General features: G+C 44.9%; 1 protein-coding gene across 1 annotated transcript in view; it reads right to left on the minus strand.

Moving 5' to 3' along the window:
• The window catches only part of LOC309333854 (discoidin domain-containing receptor 2-like), a 47,909-nt gene that overhangs the window by 13,368 nt on the left and 11,267 nt on the right, over positions 1 to 23,274 (minus strand). Inside the window, exons 6-16 of the mRNA XM_081847826.1 lie at positions 22,891 to 22,996; positions 21,218 to 21,404; positions 20,323 to 20,569; positions 18,974 to 19,075; positions 17,357 to 17,520; positions 15,547 to 15,742; positions 13,194 to 13,438; positions 11,958 to 12,079; positions 10,307 to 10,504; positions 9,107 to 9,341; positions 8,248 to 8,397 (exon numbers count right to left, since the gene is read on the minus strand). Coding sequence (XP_081703952.1) covers positions 8,248 to 8,397; positions 9,107 to 9,341; positions 10,307 to 10,504; positions 11,958 to 12,079; positions 13,194 to 13,438; positions 15,547 to 15,742; positions 17,357 to 17,520; positions 18,974 to 19,075; positions 20,323 to 20,569; positions 21,218 to 21,404; positions 22,891 to 22,996 — 1,952 coding nt within the window. The remainder of the gene's footprint in view (positions 1 to 8,247; positions 8,398 to 9,106; positions 9,342 to 10,306; positions 10,505 to 11,957; positions 12,080 to 13,193; positions 13,439 to 15,546; positions 15,743 to 17,356; positions 17,521 to 18,973; positions 19,076 to 20,322; positions 20,570 to 21,217; positions 21,405 to 22,890; positions 22,997 to 23,274) is intronic.

Genomic DNA, 23,274 nt, shown 5'->3' on the forward strand with positions numbered 1-23,274 from the left:
ATCTTATTTGGAAGGCCTGGCTCTTTAGAGCTTGCTCAGACTATGTGCTGTTTGGCTTTGCTTCCAGAGACAAGCAGACCAGGAAGTTGAGCATCTCTCTCTCTCTCTTTTGGTCCTAACTAACCTTTATTGCTCAAACAGGGAAATGCAGGCAGAGGAGGAGCCACTTCAGCAGGTCAGTTTACAGACAAAGTCTTTTCTGTGCAGAGCCTGGGCAAACAACAAACCCTCTGTCCCAACTTTTTTATCATTAGGTGCACTGTCTCTTTTTCCTTATCACAATGTCCAGGTCTGTAGTAAGAACTGGAATTTATGAAGTAATATTAAAGGAGAACCTTTGACCAGGTGTAAAGTGCCTTCATCTCCACGGACTGCAACCTTTACTGCCCTTGAGCCATTTAGAAGAAATGCAGATTTTCTGTGTCCCTTCTCCATCCACCCTGTCCCCATTTCCATTCCCAAATCCTGTTGAATAAATGGGATTAAGATCAGGAGTTACGCTAATTACAGACTGCTGTGAGCTGTTCCGCCTATATCAATGACCAGTGAAATGTGGCTCATGCTAGCTGCTCCACTCTATAACTAATCAACTGCATTTTGCACTAACTGGAGCTTCCATGCCATCTTCAAGGGCAGCCCCAGGTAGAGCACGTTACAGTAGTCCAGAGCATGAATTACTATGGCCAATCTAAGAATGGCCATATGTGGCAAACCAGCCCATAGCTGGTCAAAGGCACTCTGCACCAGCAAATAATAATAATAATAATAATAATAATAATAATAATAATAAATTTTCTTTATACCCCGCCCTCCCCAGCTAAGGCCGGGCTCAGGGTAGCTAACAACAGTAATAAAAACAAGTTGAATGAATACAACTTAAAAACAAGATTATAATACAACATTAAAACATTAAAATGCAGCCTCTTCACAGGAGGAGAAAGGAAAAAGAAAGGGGGGAGGGAATCAAATTGACTCCAAGCCAAAGGCCAGGCGGAACAACTCTTACAGGCCCTGTGGAAAGAAATCAGATGCTGCAGGGCCTTTGAGCCTCTGGTGACAAAGCTGGATCTAGGACATGGGTGGGATCTAGGACATGGGTGGGGAACATTTTTCAGCCCGATGGCTGCATTCTTAATGGGGTCCTTAATGGGGTATAGATCTTGTCAGGTGCCAAACAATGCCAACCTCTAGTCCCTTCTTTCTGGTTCCTGGGGTGTCACTTGTCCCTGTTTTGGGCCTTTGTTGTTGTTGTTTAGTCGTTCAGTCGTGTCCGACTCTTCGTGACCCCATGGCCTTCTTAAATTTTTTTGTGAAAATTGGCACTTAGATAAAGAATGAACCTATATTCATCTTTGATATGTTGGGAACTATAAAGAATGACTGTTTATTTATTTAATTTATATATTGCCCTTCCTCTGAAAGGGTTCTATATCTATGAAGAAAGACCCTGGTGAGACCCCAGTGCACCAGTCTCAGAGGGGCTGCCTGCTGCATCTTTGTAAGATTCTCTGCTCTTCTGCCTCCTTCTGCTCAGCATCTATCAGAGACAGTCATTCTGCCTCATCTCTGCATCATGTTGGGTGTGAATGGAGCATTCAGTCACTGCAGATACCAGGATGCAGCAGAAATTTGAAGAATGCTGGGAAAAGTTAAGGAAAGGGAATGCCTTGTCCCAGATGAGCCTCCCTGTACTCTGAGATCATCTGACAAAGGGATTTTGTTCTAATTACCTTCATGTCTAAAAATGTACATTGTTAAGTCTCACTTTTCTCCAGGGCCTCAAAAAGGCACTTCAGCAGAAATTTTTGCAGTGCAGAAACACACTAAAGTATGATAAAGGAAGGCTGAAATGTGATGTACACTTATTTGACAGTAAGCCCCACTGAACTCAAGCAGGACTTGCTTCTGAGTAAGCATGTGTAGGATTGCACTGTAAAGTCACTGGAATGCAAAGTGTTAAAGAAACTGTTCTATGGGTTTTTGGTTGATTGATTTGTATGCAGTATTTCAAATAAGAGAATACAGCTCTCTTAACAACTCTCAGTGGAAGACAGGAGTGCCTGGCGTGCTTCGTGTCCAACTCACAAAGAGTTGGACACGACTAAACGACTAAACAACAACAACTCCTCTCAGCTCCCTTAACATTATCATCATCATCATCATCATCATCACCATCATCATATTAACAAACTACAACTCCCTGAATTCTCTGGGGGAAGCCATGAGCATTTAGAGTGGAATTGTAGTGCTTTAAATGTGGGGTATGAATGTGACCTAAGATGGCCCTAACCACCCATTGGAACAGCATGGTGCTTATCTGTGTCACAGCAGACATCATGGCAAAAGCTTTCCGTCCTGGGTGAGAGGAAGAATGACTCTTCTATGATAGCCTCAGTCACGCATTGGTACTGCACCCTGATATGGGTACATATCACAAGCAGGTATCACAGGAAAAGTGTTGCCTCCTGTGTGAGAGAGAACAGGGAATGCCTTCTCTAAGATAGCGCTAGGCCACCTGTTGGCTTGGATGATGATGTGTCTATGCATCAGCCCACGTGAGAGAAGAGGCAATCCCTCATGTTTGAGAAACTGGGTGATGCCTCTTCCAAGATGGCATCTGCTGAGGGTAGCCAAAAGAAACAAGGGCAAAGTTAGCATAAAAAATGGCATATGCCAATTTATATAGATGTCAGTTTAGAATTATAATGAAGGAGGTTTGACTAGATTTGCCTGAGATCGTTTCCAACAATTTTATGATTCTTGGATGCCTTCAAACAGAAGACAGACCTTTCAGGTTTTATACACAGTTGCATTAATAATACTGTTTTCTTTCTTTCTTTCTTTCTTTCTTTCTTTCTTTCTTTCTTTCTTTCTTAGCAACTTTCTAATTAGTCTGGACACAATTTTTGTCGATGAAATGTTTTAAATTCATTAATTTGACTGATTAATCAATTAAATGTTTGTGGGCTCTCTCAAAAAACAGCTCAATGCATTTGGTTTTGCAATCCCATTGGGAATCACGGGAAATTAATCTCACAAATTGCAGAAACAGGGAGAGAAAAGAAACCAACAGAATTTATTGGTTATTTGTCAATGTAAAAAAACAAAACGAAACAAACAAAACAAAAACAAGCCTCCATGGCAAAGGTGTGTGATTGCAAAGGAGATGCTGGTTAAATTCATATATATTATATTATGTACACATCTGAATGCCATTTCTAAATACAATATGTACACAGTCATACAACAGCCGAAACAAACAACATAAATCTGAGCTTGGTTAGCAAAAAATAAGGCAGCAGTGGGGAGAGAGAGAGAGAGAGAGGCCTTGTTTGAGGGAACTATATGTGCTCTGGGACAAAATGGCTGATATATCCACAGTTTCGAACTTCAAGTAACGCGGGAAGGTGTCCCAATTCAGGCTGCCCTCAAAAGATGAGGCAAAAGGTGCTCTCTCAACAAAATCCTTCATTCCTATCTTCTGTCGCTGGGTTGTGCACTAGAAAGGCCTGGCTGCACCCTGCCTTGGTCATTTGCTGGGTCATTTGCAACATTTAACCTAGCAACATTGCGTGGCTGGGTCATTTGCAACATTTAACCTAGCAATTGACTCCTAAAATGGCCAGAGGACCATAGGATCAAAAGCAAGAACATCCTGGCCTGTTCCTACAGCCTACAGTTGTAGAACAGATGACCTTCCAGATGTTGCACTGCAACACCCATCAGCCCTTAAACAGCACAACCAGTGGTCAGGAACAATGGATGTTGTAGTCCACCAACACCTGGAGGACCAGAGGTTCCCCATCCCTGGAGAAATCAGCCAGTGAGGCTTCCCTTACCATCTCCTATGCATGTCACAGCAGAACAAGCCGCTGTTCAAGGCAGAGGAGAAAGAGGACCCTACCTGTTTCTCACATGGCCAGGGATTTAAGATAGCCAGTGGTGATACCCCCAAAATGTATGGCAAAGTTCTCTCCAGTGCCAAAGCTCCTTTGCCATACATTTTTGGTGGAAGAGCACCTGGTTGGAGTCTCTAAGGCTTCATGTTCAATCCGTCACATCTCCAGTTCTCAGTGCTGGGAAAGATTTCCTTAACACCACTGCCCAGCCACTGTAGACATACTAGGCTAGAGCAGGGATGGGGAACCTATTGTCATCCATATGTTATTGGACTTGAACTTGCATCAGCCGGCATAGTTAAAAATCAGGGATGATGGGTGTTATAGTCCAGCAGCTTCTGGAGGGCTTCCCTCCCCCGTCCCCAGGCTAGAGAGAGCCCTGTGGTCAGGCCTAGTATAAGGTAGTTCCTTTATAGCTGTTAGTTTTGTCATTTCCATGACAGCTGGGGTAAAAAAACAGGACTTCTGACCCAAACTAGTATTTTACATGGTAAAACAAGTCCAGCAGGATCCAATGACTAGAAACCAGATGGTTGTCATTCTGATTGTAGGAAAGCCATTTAAAAATCCTCCCTATAAAATGGAAATTCATATGGCTACTTCATATGGCTGTTGTGACAACCGCTGTAGGAAGCGGGAAGCACAGAGGACAATAATAAGACCACATTGGAAAGGGGAGTGGCACAACTAGTGAATTTTCCATGTGAACATCTCACTTAACATCAAGCGGGTGATGGCACGGGCACCCATAGCATGCCATGGAATGTTTGCTAACATTTCTAACTTCAGAGGGGAAGGCTCAGTCATGGAATGTTGAAAATCAATACACTTGCTGCTAGGAAAGTGGTTTGGGGGTTTTCTGGTGCAGAGGGGAACTTCACACCAGAGTTAGGGAGAAAAGCAGCTGTGTAGTGCTGGGGAGGAATCTAGGGAGGTGAGACGCTTGAGAACGGCTGAAAGCCCGAGTTTTAGCAGTAGGGGGAGCTAAAAGATGGGGAGGAACAACATCACACATAGGAGTGAAATGAGAAAAAATTGGCTGAAATTTCACATTCAGAATGATGAGACAAACAAAAATATTTGGTCTCCAGTTTAACACACCAAGATAAAAAGTCAAGCCTGAGAAGCACTGAAATTGCTTCAGAGGCTCTAAGAGCCATGTCCAGAGGAGCAGATGCAAAAACAGCAAAGAATCTTGTGGCACTTTAAAGACTAACATAAGCATAAGCCTTTGTAGACTACAGACCACAAGTTCATCAGTTGCGTGAAGGTGTCATCCTGAGTTTTAAGCATATTTCACACACAGTTTGGGAGGCGTGGGGATTGTAAAAAGTGAGGTTGGAGGGAAATGAAAAAGTACAGACAGTGATAATCATGTTCTTAACAGTAGCAATTCACTAAACAGTTCTTGACAACACAGAAATCCTAGCATTGGCAAGCACATATAATATGCTAAAGATCCTTTTGTCCAATATTTCAAGCACTGGATGACGCGAGCTATAGTCCACAAAAGCTTATGCCATATAAAGACTCTTTGTTGTTCTAAGATTTAGGACAGGGTGGAGCTGGAGGGTGGTGTTATAGGGCAGGAGGGGCCACCAAGAGCAATGAAGCAATGAAGATAAGCCACTGCTGCTTAGGAAGGACAGGTTCCCATAGTCAAATCTGGTTGGCCATTGTGTGAGTTCCAGTAAGGATCACTATGGGCAAACCCATTTACTTGCATTCAATATGTGCATGACCGAACATATGTGCATCGGCCCAAACCCAGAAGTAACCTAAAAAGTCACAAGAAGGGGCGGAATGGGGCATTTGCAGGCTTTTTCAGTGGTGTTTCAATTATAAGCGATTTTACGGATGCACACAGTGCCTCGGAACGTAACCCTCGCGTAAATGGGAGGTTGCCTGTGCTTATAATATGTCATCAACAACCCAGACTGCAGTCATTTCCAAAAACCTCTTTGCTACTTAACAATGCTACAGTCAATTATATATCTTATGCTCAGGTTATCTGAATTCCAGTTATCCCCAAATTTCTGGCTCCCTGAATATACTGCTGCAGGTTCGTAATAATCTTATTTTCCTAGGGGGTGAGGGCTTTTCTAAAGCTGCTTCTTCAACCCCCACCCACCCCTTTCTTTTTGGATTGCAAACCATTTGGTGCCCCTGACACTCTCACCCACCCCAAAAAGTGAGAGGTTACACAACCCCTTTCCGTTGGAGATTAGTTGTCTCTCTCCCCCGCCCCCATGATTAAGCCCCAGGTTTCACTTTTAATTCCCTTTTGGTGCCTTAATAAAGTGGTATCTGGAGACAGAGGGAGGTTTCATTTACAGCATATATTTAAAACACATTTAAAGCACATGACTTCCCCCCCAAATAATCCTGGGAACTGCAGTTGGTCAAGGAATGGCAGCCCTGTAAGGGCTAAACTACAATTCCCAGGATTCATTCAAAGGAAGTCAAGTGATTTAAATGTGCTTCAGTTGTATGGTGTGGATGCAACCAGATATCTATGTCAGTCCGTTTTGGCAACAAGTTCATTAGCACACAAGGCATCAGCATCATCATGACAGTAGTAACAGTGTCCACTATTTTCCCCTAAAAGATCTTCCACAACAACAAAGACCTCTATTTACCAAAGAGCCCTCAGTGACCTTCCTTTGACCATTAACATTATTTTGCTCCTTTTTAAAACAATTTAAAAAATCCAGTGTGTAAGAATTCACACACGTACACCCTCCCTGCGAATATGCAGTCACAACAACCTCCCTCAAACCCCTGAAAATGAAGCTGTGCAACTCTTTGCTATTGTTCTGGTCACAAATGGCTGCCCTCCTGTTCCTTGTAGGATTCCTTCAGGGAGAACAACACACCAACATGGCTTCCAGGAAGAGTGAACAAACTGAGCTTTCTTGACAGGTGGAATAAACCCCAACTGTGTTTTGAATATAGCTGTTGCTGGGAATCACGAGTGCGGAAAGCGCTGTTGTGCTCAGGTCCCGCTTCCACCACGCTTCCCACTGGGGCATCTGGTTGGCCGTTGTGAGGATACTGGATTAATGGGCCACCTGGCCTGGCCTGGCCAACCGACAGGACTCTTCTTAGAGTCTTCAAAGAGAGTGTTTTTTGCCACTTTTGTGAGGAGAAGAGGAGAATGGGCTGATACAAATAACCCTCTCCAGGAAGGAAGGCCCATGAGAAGATGTTTCCTCAGCCCAGAGAGTCTCTTGGTCATGGCTGAGGGAGGCAGCAGCTGCCATGGCTGCCTCCTTGGAGCAGAGGTCCCAGGAAGTAGATTTTGACTAAGGCAGTGAAGCCCCCTCAAGTGCAGCCGTATTTCTTTGGTCATGGCAAACGCCCATGCAAACTCTGTGGTACAATACGCAGTAGAAAGGGCACGTCACACCCAGTTCCAAAGGAATCCCAAGAGATAACCACCCCAGCTGTCGCCTCAGTTGTCTGTTGAAATCCACCTGGTTTCAAACAATGTGGCAAGGGGGCACAACCAAAATGCTAGAATGTTTTAGGCCAAGAAGAGGAAGGTGGGTATCTCAACTGTGTCCCTCAGGTGCTTTTTGCAGGTCAAATGCTACCGTCCATTTGCTCCACCAGAAACAGGTGGATGGCCTCGAATGCTGGGCGATCTTTGATGTCACGGCTCCAGCATTTCATCATCAAGGAGAACAGAGGATTGGGGCACAGGGGCGGCTGAGTCAGATAGACCTGTGTGAGCAGGAAAAGAAGAGTGAGGGTGGCGAGGGATTTTGGAACCACAGATTTCTGTGCTAGATGCTACCCATCTAGTTACTCTTTAATGGACTGTTGCTGTTTTACTGGTTTAAATTTGTATAGATATATCTCCATCCTACATAAATAAATGTAGAACTCATAGGCTTTGGCTTGGAGCTCTTCCTCCAGTGAGCAGCAGCTGGCTGTGATTCTGAAGTAACAGGAAGAGGTAATAGTATCCAGAACCAATCACAGCATCACACACAGGAAGAGGAAATAATGATTTCCTCGCCTCTTAAGCAACCCAACCTCTGGCTTTGGAGCCCATCCTCCAGAGTGGATCAGAAGCCAATAAAAGAAGAGAAAGAGGTGGCACACAGGAGGAGAGGAGACACTGATTTCCCCCCTCTGATCTCAGAGCCATTCCTCCAGGGAATAGCTCTTGGATGTGATTAAAAACTGAGGAAGTGAGAGAAGAAGCAAGGCTCACACACCACCTGCAGCACATACAAGAGGAGAAGAAACCAGCTTCCCACCCTCTTCAGCCCAGCATGTAAAGAACCAGCATCAAAAGGATGTGCAGGTTCCCACCATGCAGAACATCTGTTTTGGGTACCTGTCGGCCTTGGTCTCGGAAGAACTCCCCCGTGTTCTCAATGACCTGCTCATCAGAGAGCCAGCTGTAAGGCTGCTCCTTGCACAGTGTGAACATCTCCCATAATGTCACACCAAAAGCCCAGACGTCGCTGGCCGTGGTGAACTTGCCCTATGAGGAAAGAGAAGAAGGCCACAGTGTCAGAAGACCATGGCAGTGTGCACATCCCTCCCCACCACTAAGAATCCTGGGAACTGTAGTTTACCCCTCACAGAGCTACAGTTCTCAGCACCCTTAACAAAATATAGTTCCTAGGATTCTTCTGGAGGGAAAATGTGCTTTACATCTATGGTGTGTGCACAGCCTATATCAAGACTGAGCTACTTTTGGCCCTTGGTTGGGAGTTGTCATTGCCACAAACCCTGAACCTAGGCAACAAAGTCACACCATAAATAGCATTAGTGTGCAGATCCCCCTTCAGTCACTAGCTTTCCTCAAGATTTGATGCATCTAATCAAGAGATTTAGATGCGGTTTAGCAGCCATTACCTCTCCCTAGGACTGCCAGGGAATTGTTGTTCGGGTGGGGCCCCCCCGCTAGTGATCTCCAATAGATAATTCTCAACTACACTACAAATCCCAGGATCCTCTGAGGGAGCAAAACAGTTGCAGTCGTATATAACGAAGTTAAGTTCATAGGGCAGCAGACATGAGGCGAAAACCTTCAAAGCAGGGCTGGTAAAGGGTGTGGGCAGGGGAGAATTCCAAGGGCCAGACAGAGAGGCTTGGAGGGCCATGTTCACCCCCTATGCCTGAAGCTCCTCCCCAATCCTGTCTTAAATACATTTGCAACAACAGCAGAGAGATATTGTGCCTCTTACCAGCAGGATGCTTTCCCAGGCCATCCAGCGGATTGGCAGCACAGCCCGGCCCTGGATCCGGTAGTAGTCGCCACTGTACAGGTTCCTGCTCATGCCAAAATCGGCAATCTTAATGGTGTAATTGTTCCCAACCAAGCAGTTGCGTGTGGCCAAGTCCCGGTGCACAAAGTTCAGGGAGGCCAAGTACTTCATGCCAGAGGCAATTTGGGTAGCCATGAGCAGGAGGTGGAGGCAACTGAGAAATGAAGAGAAAGTCGAGATCAAGGGAGGATCTTCTGCAATCCCACCAAACCTCTGCCATATCTGCAGGTCAAGTTGGGCAAATCTGTCAATTTCAGTTTATCCTTTTTCTCATCATAAGTTCAGTTCTCCACACCTACAAATATAGGTGTGGAATATTGTATATATATTCCTCGTGAAAATCATTTGGCATTTTAGTGCCAATTTCTCCCAATATGCATGATTTTTGGTATGCAATTTTGCCCCTACACTCTGTATTTTTGTTGGAAGCTGCCCAGAGTGGCTAGGCAAGGTATAAGGAAATTATTATTATTATTATTATTATTATTATTATTATTATTATTATTATTAAATTCCATGTATGATCTTTTAAGTAATATATGCATTTATCTGCACACTTGGGTAAAATGCATTTTTGTACCCATCAGTTGATTGGGAGGTTGCACTGCGAAATATGGAGGAACTCAAATCTCCCAAAAGTTGGCTGTGTTTCAGTTCCCGCATTGTTTTAGAGTGAATATTTTGCAGGCTCACCTTGAAATGTGAACAAAATTGAATTTCTTTCCTATCTGTAGCCACGAGGGCTACATCCAGCCTCCACCTCCATAGTTAGCACTATGTGGTGGGGAAGGATGTGCACTTGCCACTAAATACCAGTAGCTGGGCTTCCCACAGGCATTTTGTTGGCTACAGTGGGCTTCATTCTGTCTAATGGCAGGGTTGACTCTATTGGCCATGATTGCTATATGCAGCCTCCACATCTGGAATCAGTATGCCACAAAACACCAGTAGCTATTTCCCTTATAGCTTGCTTGTGGGCTTCCCAAAGGCCAATTTGGCCACTGTGGGCAGCAGCATGGTGGCCTAGTCAGGCCACTGGTCTGGCCCAGCAGGAACAGCACAAGGGGGGGCTACCCACTCTTCTCTCCCCCCGGCCCACTGGCCCTTCCCCTCCATCACCTAACGCAGGGAATGTTGTTGGAGAGTGTAAAGGTGCTTCTGCTCTGGCGTTGCAGCAGGAACTGGTGGAGATCCCCGTTCTCCATGTACTCAGTGATCATGCACAGCGGATCGTCCCTCACGCACACACCCAGCAGGCGGATGATGTTTGGGTCCTTCAGCCGGGACATGATTTTGATCTCCTTCAGGAAATCGTTCCTTGGAACAAGGAAAGGACACGTAAAGAGAGTAAGCCGGTCACATCTTAAGTCAATTTATCAATGTGTTTTAGCCAATCAAGAGACTGCTCAACAACATGATGTGCAGGGGTGGGGAACCTCAGGTCCAGGGGCTAAATGCAGCCCTGCAGGCCTGCCTGGCCCTCAGAATTCACAGAGGCCACACCCCTTCACTCTGAGCCCTCGGAACTCTCCATAGGTGGGTTTGCACTAAAATTATTAACAACCCCAACAGACTAATTGTCACCTGTACAATTGTCTCACGGCAATGTTCAACAAAAACTGCAAACAACAGCTAAAAATACACACAAAAGTACATTTGAAACAAAACTAAAACCACACAAAAGGTAAACAGCTTTGGAATTTTTTGTAAAACACTTTGCTTTGAGCTTTTTTACAATCAAGAGGTGTATAAATTTTTATGAAACAAAAGATAGATACAATGACAAAGACCTGTTTGTCAATCTGGGAAAGTGTGTCAGAACAAATATATCTTATTTTCAGAGGTGGGTGGTGGGTGGGATGTAACTATGTACACAAGTTCTGGGAGCAGGTTGCTCAGCTGAAAGGACCACCTCTCCCCATATAAACCAACCCAGGCTCTGTGTTCATCATCTGAGGCGCTTCGTCTTGTGCATCCTCCAAACGCAGTCCAGAGTTAGGCAACACGAGAACGGGCCTTCTCGGCAGCAGCTCCCTGTTTGTGGAATGCTCTCCCCAGGGAGGTTCATCTGGTGCCTTCATTATACATCTTTAGGCACCAGGGGTAAACATTCCTCTTTAGGCCTTTGGCTGATTAATATTCTACAGCCTTTTTAATGTGTTTGTGGGAGTTACTGTTCTTTTGTTGTTCTCGTTTTAACTATTTATTTGTGCTTTTACCTTGCTTTCTTATCCTGTGGACCACCCTGAAATCTTATGAAGGGCCGCATAGAAGTCCAATAAATAAAATATAAATAAATAAATAAATAAAAATATGAGCTTATTTGGCAACATTCATGATTATTTTATATGTTTGGTACAAATAAGAACTATGGGGTCTCTTTTTTACACCACTCATTCTTTTTAATGCTTTCCATGATTTTTATTTTATTACCCTGTGATTTATTCTTCCTGCTTTTATGACTGCTTTTATTATTGCTTTTAGGGTTAGGGTTAGGGTTTTTTCTTTGTTTGAATAATTTTAAATACATATATATTCAATTGTTTCTGGAAAGTGCAGTTGGTGGGTCCCTGTTGTTTCTCAACAGGAATTAAGTTCCCACAGAATAGGGGCAGCCACACTAAAACCACTACTCAAGAGTTACTACAGAGCAGGCTTCTGAGATCTTTGGAACTTGCAGCAGCAATAACAAGTGAATGGATTTCTCCCAAACCCCCATCCCTCATGAGAGCAGACTCTCTCTGGAATTGGCACCACAGCTTGTGCTCACCTGGCTGTCTTGGTGACATTGGCTCTCAGCATCTTTACAGCTACCAGAACTGCCTGGCTGGAGGCTTCTGAGGAAGCACGACCCAAGAATTCCAGGAGACCATCAGCTTCACACAGGTGGACCTTCGTGGGAAAGGACAAAACCAATTTTAGAGTACCGTAATTGTCAAGCAGAGATGGAGAGAAGTAGACTCCTCTCAATGCCCTATCCATACCGTCCATTTTACCCACAAGCATGTTAGGTGCATATTAGAGCAGGAAGCTAATTAACTCTCTTGCAATCTACCTGAAGAATAATTCTTAAGACTATTTTGAGATAATGGCAAAGGCTAAATCTAGCTAGGAGGGCCCAGGGTGCAAAAGAGTCCAGTAGTTGTTCACAGTTGTTCTGTCGGCTATTTTTCCAGACCCTGTTCCTTAATCACTACTGCTCCAATGTGTGTGCTCTACGGATATAAGGAGGCAGAGATTTCCAGAGTTTGTCGCTGTCAGCACTGTTTCTGTTCCACTACGGTTCAGCTTCTGCTAAATCCTATGTTACTTGCCATGCAATTCGCAAAGGTTAAAATGAGCGTAATTAATTTCAATGCATTTCAGTGAAAGAGGGGCATCAAAAACAATGCAGAAAGTAATGCAATTATTTCTGTAGTGTTTGTGGATTAAAAAACAACGATGATTGTGGATATTGCTTGTGTCCCCTTGAGTGATTTCTGTTCCTGACCTCAGACAAATATGTGCAATGTGGCAAATTCTATTCACCATTATTGTTTCCAGGGGAATTCTCTGACAACCTTCATGTACTTTGCACTAATTTGGCATACATGCAACCCAAATTCTGCACCAAGAAAATCTGGACTCTGAGACATGAATAAATTATGTGAATAGAGCAGATTTGCTCCCCCCCCCCCGTGGTTATTCTGCTAGTGATAAGGAGTTAGGGACAGGGATCACAGCTTCACCCCAACCATTGGGCATGAGATTCAGCTACCCTTCTGTCTGGCTGCGAGGATTTCTCTCTCACCCTTTTAAGGACTAGAAAGCTGCTCTCTTTCAAGAAGAGCTGGCATTTGCAAGAATAATGATCTCTGAGCAGGCTATAATCCTCAGGGTTCTTTTTCTGCTCTTTCGGGAAATGCAGCTTGCACAGCCTTGTCAACTGGCAGCCCTCAAGCCAAATGGTGCCAGCTTTTCTCATACCTGGTTTGAAATATATCTGGAAAAAGGAATAAACACACACCTCCCCAAACTGCCCTTCTCCCAGCTTTTCCTTGAGCCGCAGCTGCTGCCTTGGGAACTCAGCCACCGTGATGTCCTTCTTGGTCAATGAGTCCACTGTGATGGCTGGCACGGCATATGTGTTGTTTCCTGTGACGCCCTGCAGGCTAACAATGTCTGTCTCTGCATAGTGGGGGACGTTGTTCTGGAATCCCTGGTGAGGGGTGCACTTGGTGATGTCTGGTTCGGCATAGTCACCGCTACATGCTAGAACAACAAAAAGGGGGGTTGGCAGATGAAGACGTCGGACTTTTTGGAGCTGGCCGACCTTACTAGAAGAATCCGCGATCAGAAAGAGGAACATCAAGAAGACTGGAAGAAATTTAAGGAATATTTAGCTAGATATCATAATATAACATAAGTTGAAATACTTGCAAGTACTAAATTGGCCTAGGATTAAAGCATGTTGAATTGTATAATACTATGGATTGAGAATATTATGAAAAGGAAGGAAGATAGCAATTTGAACAAGTTAATTTTATTAGAAAGTGGATATTGGAAAACTGCTATAATGAGATTTATTGAAATTCAGTTGGGGGGATTTGAGGAAGTCACTTAACAATGGAAATTAAATTGTATTTCTAAAAGTTAAGTGTTTTGCATGTTTGTTTGTTCTTTTCAATATTGTAATGCTTTTTTCTTTTCTCTGTGTTATATCTGTTATAAACTTGGAAAACCAATAAAAAAATTTGGGGGAAAAAAGAAAAACAAAAAGGGGGGAGAGTTCCCTTGACCAAAAAACCCCCACCACCACATCATGTTTGGTAGTCTGTTTTGTTAAATTCATTTGCGGGTATTTCCATCTCACTTTTCAGCTATTAAAGCTCTCCGCCTTTGGACAGTGATGCTGCAGACAGTTTAGGGCAAGGTTTCCCAAATTTCAGCTGTTTTTTGACTACAATCCCCATCATCTCTGACCATTGGTCCTGGTAGCTAGGGATGATGAGAGTTGTAGTCCAAAAGCAACTGGATACCCTGGTCTATGGTCTCTGCTACATCGCTCACGGCCTGCAGGAGCAAGTCTAACTGGGACAATGTATTGTCCACGTACAGGAAGAAATCAATTGCCCTCTTCCTTAGATGGGCCACTACAGTTATCAGTGCCTTCAAGAACTTTCCTGGGCTTTAGGGCCAATCCCTGATCCAAAACACAGAATCTGTGATGGCTGGGTGGACTAGTATGCGAGAGTAGGCCTGAGGTCCCTAGGCTTGAGACCCTTTGGACTGGTCTTCAAGGTCCCCACCCTGAATTTATTTTGGGTCGGATACCCTCTTGAGCATGGGGAGGCAAACTAAGGCCCAGGGGCTAGATCCTGCCCAATCGCCTTCTAAATCCAGCATGTGCCCTTTAATCAAAAAAGGCATCTCTGGGTTATTTGTGTGGCCTGCCTGGTGTTTTTACATGAGTAGAATGTGTGCTTTTATTTAAAATGAATCTCTGGGTTATTTGTGTGGCCTGCCTGGTGTTTTTACATGAGTAGAATGTGTGTTTTTATTTAAAATGCATCTCTGGGTTATTTGTGGGGCATAGGAATTCGTTCATCCCCCCCCCCCAAAAAAATATGCTTCGGCCCCCCACAAGGTCTGACGGACAGTGGACCAGCCCCCTGCTGAAAAAGTTTGCTGACCCCTTCTCTTGAGGTCCAGGTTGGCCCTCCATACTCCTGATTTTTTTCAGACCATAAGGAGAATAGGGTAGTGGCCAGATCCCCGCTGATCTCCAGCAAATGCTGGATTGCCTGAAGCATCAAGAAATGCAGGGATGCTCTGCTCCTGAAAAAAGCCCTTTCCACCTTGTTCAAGCCCTTTTCCAAGGCTCCTGCCACCACCACCACAGAACATCCAAGGCTGTAGGCACGAAAAAGGCTGACATAATGGAAACCAGGAGGAAGGAAAATTGAGATCTATGAAGCTGGGAGAGAGTGAAAACTCGGTAGGAGTAGCATAAGGGAGCAGAAAGAGGAGCTAGGAACAAATGAATGAAGGAAGAACAAAGAACAAAATCCTTTCCAAGATGGCGTTCCCGCCTCTTTTCTTTAGTCTTGCTTAGAGCACCTGGCAGTCGACCTGCCGTGGAGATGTCAGGAAATGAAACTGGAGATGGGGTTGTCTCTAAAAGATTTTGCTTCCAGCCAATGGAGAGGTGGGCAGAGACAACCCTCCCCATACAGGAGGAGGTATCTTTGTCTGCCAGAGGCAGAACACATAAGTATATGCTTCACCCTACCTATTGCTAGAGCCAGCCATAGTTCAGAGTCCACACAGCCCAATCTGTCTGCTCTGAAATGCATTGCTGCCACTGCAGGTGGTCCTACCTGAGTCCTCAGCACTTTGGGAGAGCTCAGGCAGTTTCTGAAGGAGAGTGATGGGCTGGTGATATTCCAGGTCCAGTGGGAAGACCCTCTCATAGGTGGGGTTAGTCTGGTGGATCTGTGTCTGGCCATTGACAATTCTGGAGCTGTAAAAGGACAGCCGAACGGTGGCATCTTCTTCCAGGATCCGCCGAGGAGCCTAAGGGCAGAGAGGAGAAAGCTGGTGAACCCTCTACATCAGGCATGTCCAACTCCCAGGAGACTGCGATCTACTCCCACTATAAAAAACTGGCAGTGATCTACCCATTGGATTGACCAAAGTTGTTGAGTTTTTTGGAGGGGAGGACTGATCAGAGCTGTTGAGCTTTTTTGGGAGAGGAACCCTCATGACTGCATGATCATCCTGGAAAGTGTACAGTCAATACCTGATGATATTTCAGAAGCAAAGGGGCATGTATCCTTGTACTCTTTTGTTTGCTACCTTATCCTTGTACTTAAGGAGTGTGTGAGCCTATCAGCCAAAAGTCTGCCTTTCTGAATAGTCTATCTGGTCAACTGGTTAATAATAATAATAATAATAATAATAATAATAATAATAATAATAATTTATTCGTATCCCACCCTCCCCAGCCAAGGCCGGGCTCACAGCAGCTAACATCACAAAAATGCTCTTTGATGGCTCAGGACTGACTGGTATTCTCTTGGTTGTGAAGAGAACATAAGAAGAGCCCTAAAGAATCAGACTAAGACCCATCCTGGTGTCCTGTTTCCCACTGTGGCAAATCAAGCACCACTGGTAAACCCACAAAAGCAGGGCTTGAATGCAATAGCCCTTTCCCATTGTTGCTCACTAGTGGATGGTGTTCACTGGTTGACTTCCTCATGCTCAAAACTAGAGACCTCCTTGCCTCCTCCATAATTGTGTCTAACACCCTTTGAAAGCCATCCAGATGCTCACACTGCATCTCTACAACAGTGAATCCTGCACAGAATCATAGAATTGGAAGGGACCCCAAGGGTCATCTAGCCCAACCCTCTGCAATGCAGGATTATCAACTAGACCATACATGACAGATGGCCATCCAAGCTCTGCTTAAAAGCCTCCAAAGAAGGAAACAGAAGTCATTCCTTTCATCTGTCCTGAACTGCCCACACAGGGTGATCCAGTTCCCCACCCCGATCCAAGTTCTAGAATACTCAGTGTGGGAGATGCTCATGTGATTCCTCAGTTCCCCAAGCAGGAAGGGTCACAGCTATTTGAATGAAAAAGGTCCCAGGTTCAATCCCTGGGATCTCCAGGTAGGTCTGGGATAGGGTCCTTGTCTGAAATCCTGGAGAACTGCTGACAGTTAGTCTAGGCAGGCACCTTTCAGGTGGGTACCATTACGTTATAAGAGAACAAGGAGGTGTTCATGATGAGTTCCAAAACTTCTTTTTCTAGAAAAATAGCACTGAGTGTAGGCATTATTGAGCTAGATGGACCAATAGTCTGGACTCAGCATAAGGTATCTTCCTACGTTCCTATGAATACCTATGCAATCAATCAATGGGGTTGGCTCCTCTCCTTTCTGGAGGATGAGCTTGGGTTGCTAGGACAGCCTTGCATTTAAGCACTAGCCTGGTTACCACTGGTGAGAACAAATTCTACACTGGTGAGTGTGCTGGCTGGCGAAGGAGAAACAGAGCCCTCTGTCCCCCATTCTGATAGTTGAGGAAGCTTGTTTGCTGGCTGGTAACATTTGTGGGCTTATTTACAAGGCTGTGCTAGGAAGTTTTCCCGCAGCCAGACAATCTACCATAGGACACAAGATACCGTCTCCAGCCGCATCTGGACGTGCTGCCTCCACAGGATAGCAGCAATGACGAAAAGCAGCAGCAGGATAATGGCCACAAGGCAGCTGACCAGATTGGAGGTGTTGGAGTCCTCTGCCTTCGGAGCCACCCAGGGACTCGTTGCAGCAGGTGGCGAGGTGGTCCCTGCAATGGCAAGAAGGTGGTCAATCAATCAGTCAGTCAGTCCACTAATCAAATAATTGTACTTGTGGCAGATTCCACAGTGGTCCTTGAAAGGGCAGGCAGTAGCAGTAGATATAAGAATAATTAAATAGGCTGAATGCTAGTCTTACTCAGAGCAGACCCAACGAAATTAAGGGATCTAGGTTTTTATGTTTTAATTCGAATTGCTTTTAGAATGTTTTCAGCTGCAACTGCTTTCTGTTATTTTTGTTTGCAAGTTTTTCCAGAATATTTTAATCAGTTTTAGAAGGACTTTACTTTTTTTTTTTTTTTTTAACCAAGAGCTGTTTAGGGGGAAGAGGGTATAAATGCAATAAATTAGCCACGACCATTATTTTCAATCGGTATACTCTGGATTAGGGCTAACTTTGAATAGTTATTTATTTATGTGACTTGCGTTTTGATGCTTAGGATGCCTCAAGTCTGCTGCAGCCATACTGGACCATCAAAACATCATTCCTCTTTATTAGTTGTTCCCAAATGCTTCCACAATGTTATTAAATTATTGGTGTCTGGAGGGGCTCTCTTGAGCTATAACACAATAGACGTGGGGGGAATTACAGGATTTCAGCAGGAAGTTACAGGACATGTGCTGATTGAAAATGAAGCTGGATGTTTGCCCCAGGGAATGGTAATGAAATCAGTACAATGTATAAGTGTTCCAATATAAAGAATGCACAAAATGACCATGAATGCAGAATAAAAAAGGACACCTCGATACAAAAAAATCTCTAAGTGGATCGCACAAAATGCTATCATAAAAGCACATGCCAGAATGCAAATGGTTAAAAAAAAATCAATAGAATGTTAAGCAAAATATTGCAACAAAAATGCTGAGCAGCGTGATCAGAAAAGTAATAATAATAATAATTTTTTATTTATACCCCGCCCTCCCCAGCCAAGACCGGGCTCAGGGCAGCTGAGTAAAAGTAAAGTAAGAGCCAGTGAAAGCAGTAGTTGTAGAACAAGCAACAATCTCGCCTACATAGCTTTTATTCCTTTAAATTGAAAAAGTCCCGGATGCTTTCAACTGGGGAAATGACCTTTGCCAACCTAGTTGCTGATGTTCCTAAATCCTTGGCAGGGACACCAACTCCTTGGGGTCCGAGTCCTTTTCAGCACCCTCACTATTATGGAGGTAGAGGCCACCCCCTCCCCAATATCCCACAGGCGCAGAGCACAGCATGGTGCAGTGCAGCTCAAGTGGCTGGCTCCTTCTCCCCCTCCTCCTCTTGCCGCAGAGGGGAAGGAGGGTTGATGGAGCCTCCTGCCATTGGTGGTGTGAGGAGGAGGCAAAGGAGGAGCCACCAGCCGTTGAAACCATGCAGCCAAAGCGTTCAGCTCTGCCCCTGGCTCCACCGAACGTCCTCAGGCACCTCTGATCCATGGACATAGCAATCGGCCTCATACTTACACCAAGTCCCTTCTGTTGCGTTGAGTTCCTCCGACGGGAGTATCTCTGAGGTTGTGCTTGAGGCCAGAGTGACCATAATGGGGTCACTGACATCCATATCTGCTGGAGAAGCAATGACAAGAAACACATTAGTCTGTCGCTCAGAGCCTGGCCATTTCACACTGCGGAGGCAGATAGAGAGAACTTGGCCATCCAGACACTCAGCTGGAGAACAGCAAGATCTCATTTATCCACAGGGGGGCCTTCCAGCTGTTATTGGGCTCCAATTCCCAGCAGCCCCAGCAGCCTGCATAGTCAACCATCAGGGATGAATGGAGCTATACTCCATCAAAATCTAAACAACTACAGGTCTCCTATCCCTAGTGCCTCAGACTGGTCATACTGGCTAATGGCACTCCAGATCAGGCCGTCTTCTGTAGACCTCTTCCTTTTTTTGGTCATGCATATTTTCAACCATAAGGGCTAGATACTTCTTTAAATGAAAGCTTACATTATAAGAAAACTGAATTCTTCACACACCACCTATACCAGTGTGGTATAGAGGACAGCGTGTTAGAATAGGCCCAGGGAGGCAAAAATTCATAACCTCCACTTAGCAATGAAGCTTTATGACATATAAGACAGCAGGTCTCTAGCCTGGGAAATTTCCAATGCATCGTTTGACACAAAGAGAAGCAAAGATGAGGGAGGAGAGGGGTGGGAAGGCAGGGATTGGCAGAGGAAGAATGGGGTTATTTCAATTACACCTATTTAAAACTTTGTTCTCTTGAGCCTGTCACTCTTATATCCCGCAGTCCAACCAACCTCACAGGGTTGTTGCGAAGATAAAGTGGGAGGGGGATGGTACAAAAACCCAATAAATAATAAAATAGGGGCGCAGGTGTCTAAACCACTGAGCCTCTTGGGCTTCCCAATCAGAAGGTCGGTGGTTCGAATCCCTGCAACAGAGTGAGCTCCTGTTGCTCAGTCCCTGCTCCTGCCAACCTAGCAGTTCAAAATCATACCAGTGCAAGTAAAAAGGTACCGCTGCGGTGGGAAGGTAAATGGCGTTTCTGGCATGGTGTTCCATTGAGCCAGAAACGTTTTAGTCATGCTGGCCACATGACCCAGAAAGCCGTCTGTGGACAAACGCCAGCTCTCTCTGCCTGAAGCAAGATGAGCGCCACAACCCCATAGTTGCCTTTGACTGGACTTAACCGTCAAGGGGTCCTTTACCTTTTTTTTACTCAATAAATAATATAATCATTAATAATTTGATGCTGTTGAGGCGCTTCTGGAAGAAACACAGTATATACTAGGCAAAATATTATCCTGCACTTGCAAATGAAGCTATTCCCAAGGCTGCTCACCTGATTGGAAGGAAATTTCGCTGATCATCATCCAGGTGTCAGCAAAGTAGAAGTGGCAGAGTATGGCTTTCCCCACACGCTGACTGAGGGGGACGGTCACAAATCGTGCGCTGGGGTTCTTGTCGTCCAAGACGGTGTCCACGCCCACTGGGTCTGGCTCCCACTCAGCGATCAGCCGTGGCTTGAAGAAGCACTCCACCCTCTCAAAGATCTTCACTCCCTTGGAAAACATGTTGTTGCAATGGACCTGGAGTTGGAAACAGCAGTGGCCACGTTCAAGGACTCTTTTCTCCCTCAGAGGACCGGGAGGGTTATAAAATGGCTACCAATGCAGGAGGCATGCAACATGGCTGCCAAGGGCCCTACCTTCATGGAGGTTGGTTTTTTAAAACATAGTTATTACTTTTTCTGATGCAAAGTGAGTTATTAACATAACAGGCTTAAAACAGTTCAATAACTATAAATACTGGTAACCTTATTTATTTATTATTTATCTTAACTCTTTCTTTTTTCATATATATATATATATACAGTATATGGGTTACAGGGTTCTGAGGTGAAGATATAATCAAAAGGTCCACTAGTGTTAGGGTACATTGGAGGCAGAGAGCAGGCATTTTTCTTATTTCTATGTTTTCTCAAATGAGTTCTTTATCTTTTGTCCCCTGACTGCCTTTATTTTTTGTGTTAATTTCTCTAAAATAGCCAAGCCTTTCAGTACCACTGGCTGATAGGAACTTTCCGTAGTGTCCATCAGTTCTGAGCTCAGGCACCCAACAGTAAACGACTCAGCAGCACTTTATGGATGAGATCTAAACTTCTGTCTAGAAACGTATTTAGCAACACCAACATCAAAGATGGATGTATCCATTGACCAGTAATCTCAGTTCCATACCTTCATGGATGTGAAGTTCCTTTGCCGATCGAACTGGAACTCCATCTCAACAGCACCGCTGCTGAAGCTGTCGTTCTTCCAGCCAACGTAGTCGTAGCCTGGCCACACGCGGTACTGGTGGCTCTTGGTGAAATCGTCCAAGCCCAGGACGCCATCTGTCAGCTGGCCCAACCCACCATGCAGGAGCCTGGCAAGAGAGCATTTGCAGTTACACGCCAGCAAGGAGCATCCCCAGACTGAGAGGTGCCATCTTCAAAGGCATGCCACGCCTTTCCACCGAATGATTAGCTTTCATTAAAGGGAGGGGATATGAGAGGGTTAAGAAGGCAGACAAAATACACTTACAGGCAGTGCTTTTTTCTAGGGGGTACTCAAGGGTATGCAGTACCAGCACCTCTTTTGTTGTTGTTAAAAAGTGTAGCACTTACTATAACATCTTCATGGTGAGTACCGGTACCTATTTTTCTATGGGGGAAAAGCACTGCTTAGAGGGAAGTGGCTAGATAAGGGCAAAGCTAAATGGGTTGTTAAATTGCATGCATAGACAATGAATGTGTGTTATCTTTTTTGTTATGCAAATAGCAGCTGGTGGGAAAAGAGGAATTTAACTCATTGGGCCTGCCAAGAGCTCCTTATTTAGTGTACATTCATGATGACTGATGCTCTCGATGGGCCTGTGAATGTTTCTTCATTTCCAACTGATGCTACTTCCTGCTGAAATCCTGCCACTTTTCCTTTTTTTCTTTCTTTTTTTTTTTTTTTTTTTTACCTCAATCCTGCCACTTTTCATACCACAAATGTTCAGGGTGAGGTGCCCCGCTTTTGTTGTGTCATAGCACTAGAGTGCCCCACCGGATGGCAATAATGAAGCAATGCTGGGGAAGCATCATGGAACAACTCAAACAGCAGAATGATATGTGGACAGTCCCGTATAAATCCAGCACAAATACTCTATTAAACCATCAATGGCACACAGCAGAATACACCCTCATTTAAGAATGAAAAACACCGCTCTGGAGGTGCCCTTTCTCTCCCTGTCATGCCCCTGACCAAGATCCCCTATCAGAAGCTCTGTTGGTGCAAACCAAGCGGAGTGTCTCTTGAAATGAAGCTTCAGAGAGAAGAGATTTCTGTTGAGACTGCCTGAGGCAGTGAGAGAAAGAGCTAACCTCTCCCCCCCACCACCACCACCTCCCCGCTCACTCTCATTAGTCCTGGGGCTGCTTAAGATTTCCCTAGGGTGCCATTTACAGGACAACAAAATGTGCTTTTTAACTGCATTCCCACCATTAACATCACACCCAGTTTAGCCCTAAGATTTCCAGTGGCTGGACAGTGTGGCTGCAGCCTGACTCATTTGCTCTCCCCTGTGACTAATAGAGGTCAAATAAGTTATGCAAAACATATATGCATATTTTCTCAATCTGTTATGCAGATTGCGAAATGCAGCTTCGTTGCGTCACACAATTTTTGTTGTCATAGTTTGAGTGCAGTCCATCCGCTGTCCAACTATTTAATGCCTTTTCTGAGCACCCAAAAAATCCCAGGCACTGATCTCCTTCCATTGCCCAGTTTGGAAGGTGGCCTTCAGGCTGAAAAAGGTTTCCCATCCCTGTTTTAGAGAACTGAGGGAGAAAGGGATATTTCACCCACCCACGCAGGACGCTTCTTACCTGCGCTCCTGATAACCATCATAGGTTGAGTCGTTCAGGTAAACGATGGGGTGGCCGGGAGCTGCAATCATCTCCCCCTCAGGCATGCTATAGGATTCCAAACCATCTAGGAAAGGAGACAACTAGGGGTCAGTTGGGGGCTTTTGAGCCCTCTGCCTGCACAACCTACCTGAGCAAGATGAACAAGGGTCTTTTTCCCATCTCTTCTTGGCCACAGGTGGCCAAGGCAGAAAACAAACAGGCTTTCAAGCCAGGCAGCAAGAATGAACCTTCTGGTGGCAGCTCAACTGATACCTGAGCAATGATTTGCTCAGTGTTGTGGATCTAGACCAGAGTCAGCAGCTATATAGTGCGAGTTGGGACTCTGACCAGTGGTGCTGCTGA

This window comes from Podarcis erhardii (genome assembly GCF_964252035.2).
Source record: "Podarcis erhardii genome assembly, chromosome: Z".
Classification (NCBI taxonomy): Eukaryota; Metazoa; Chordata; class Lepidosauria; order Squamata; family Lacertidae; genus Podarcis; species Podarcis erhardii.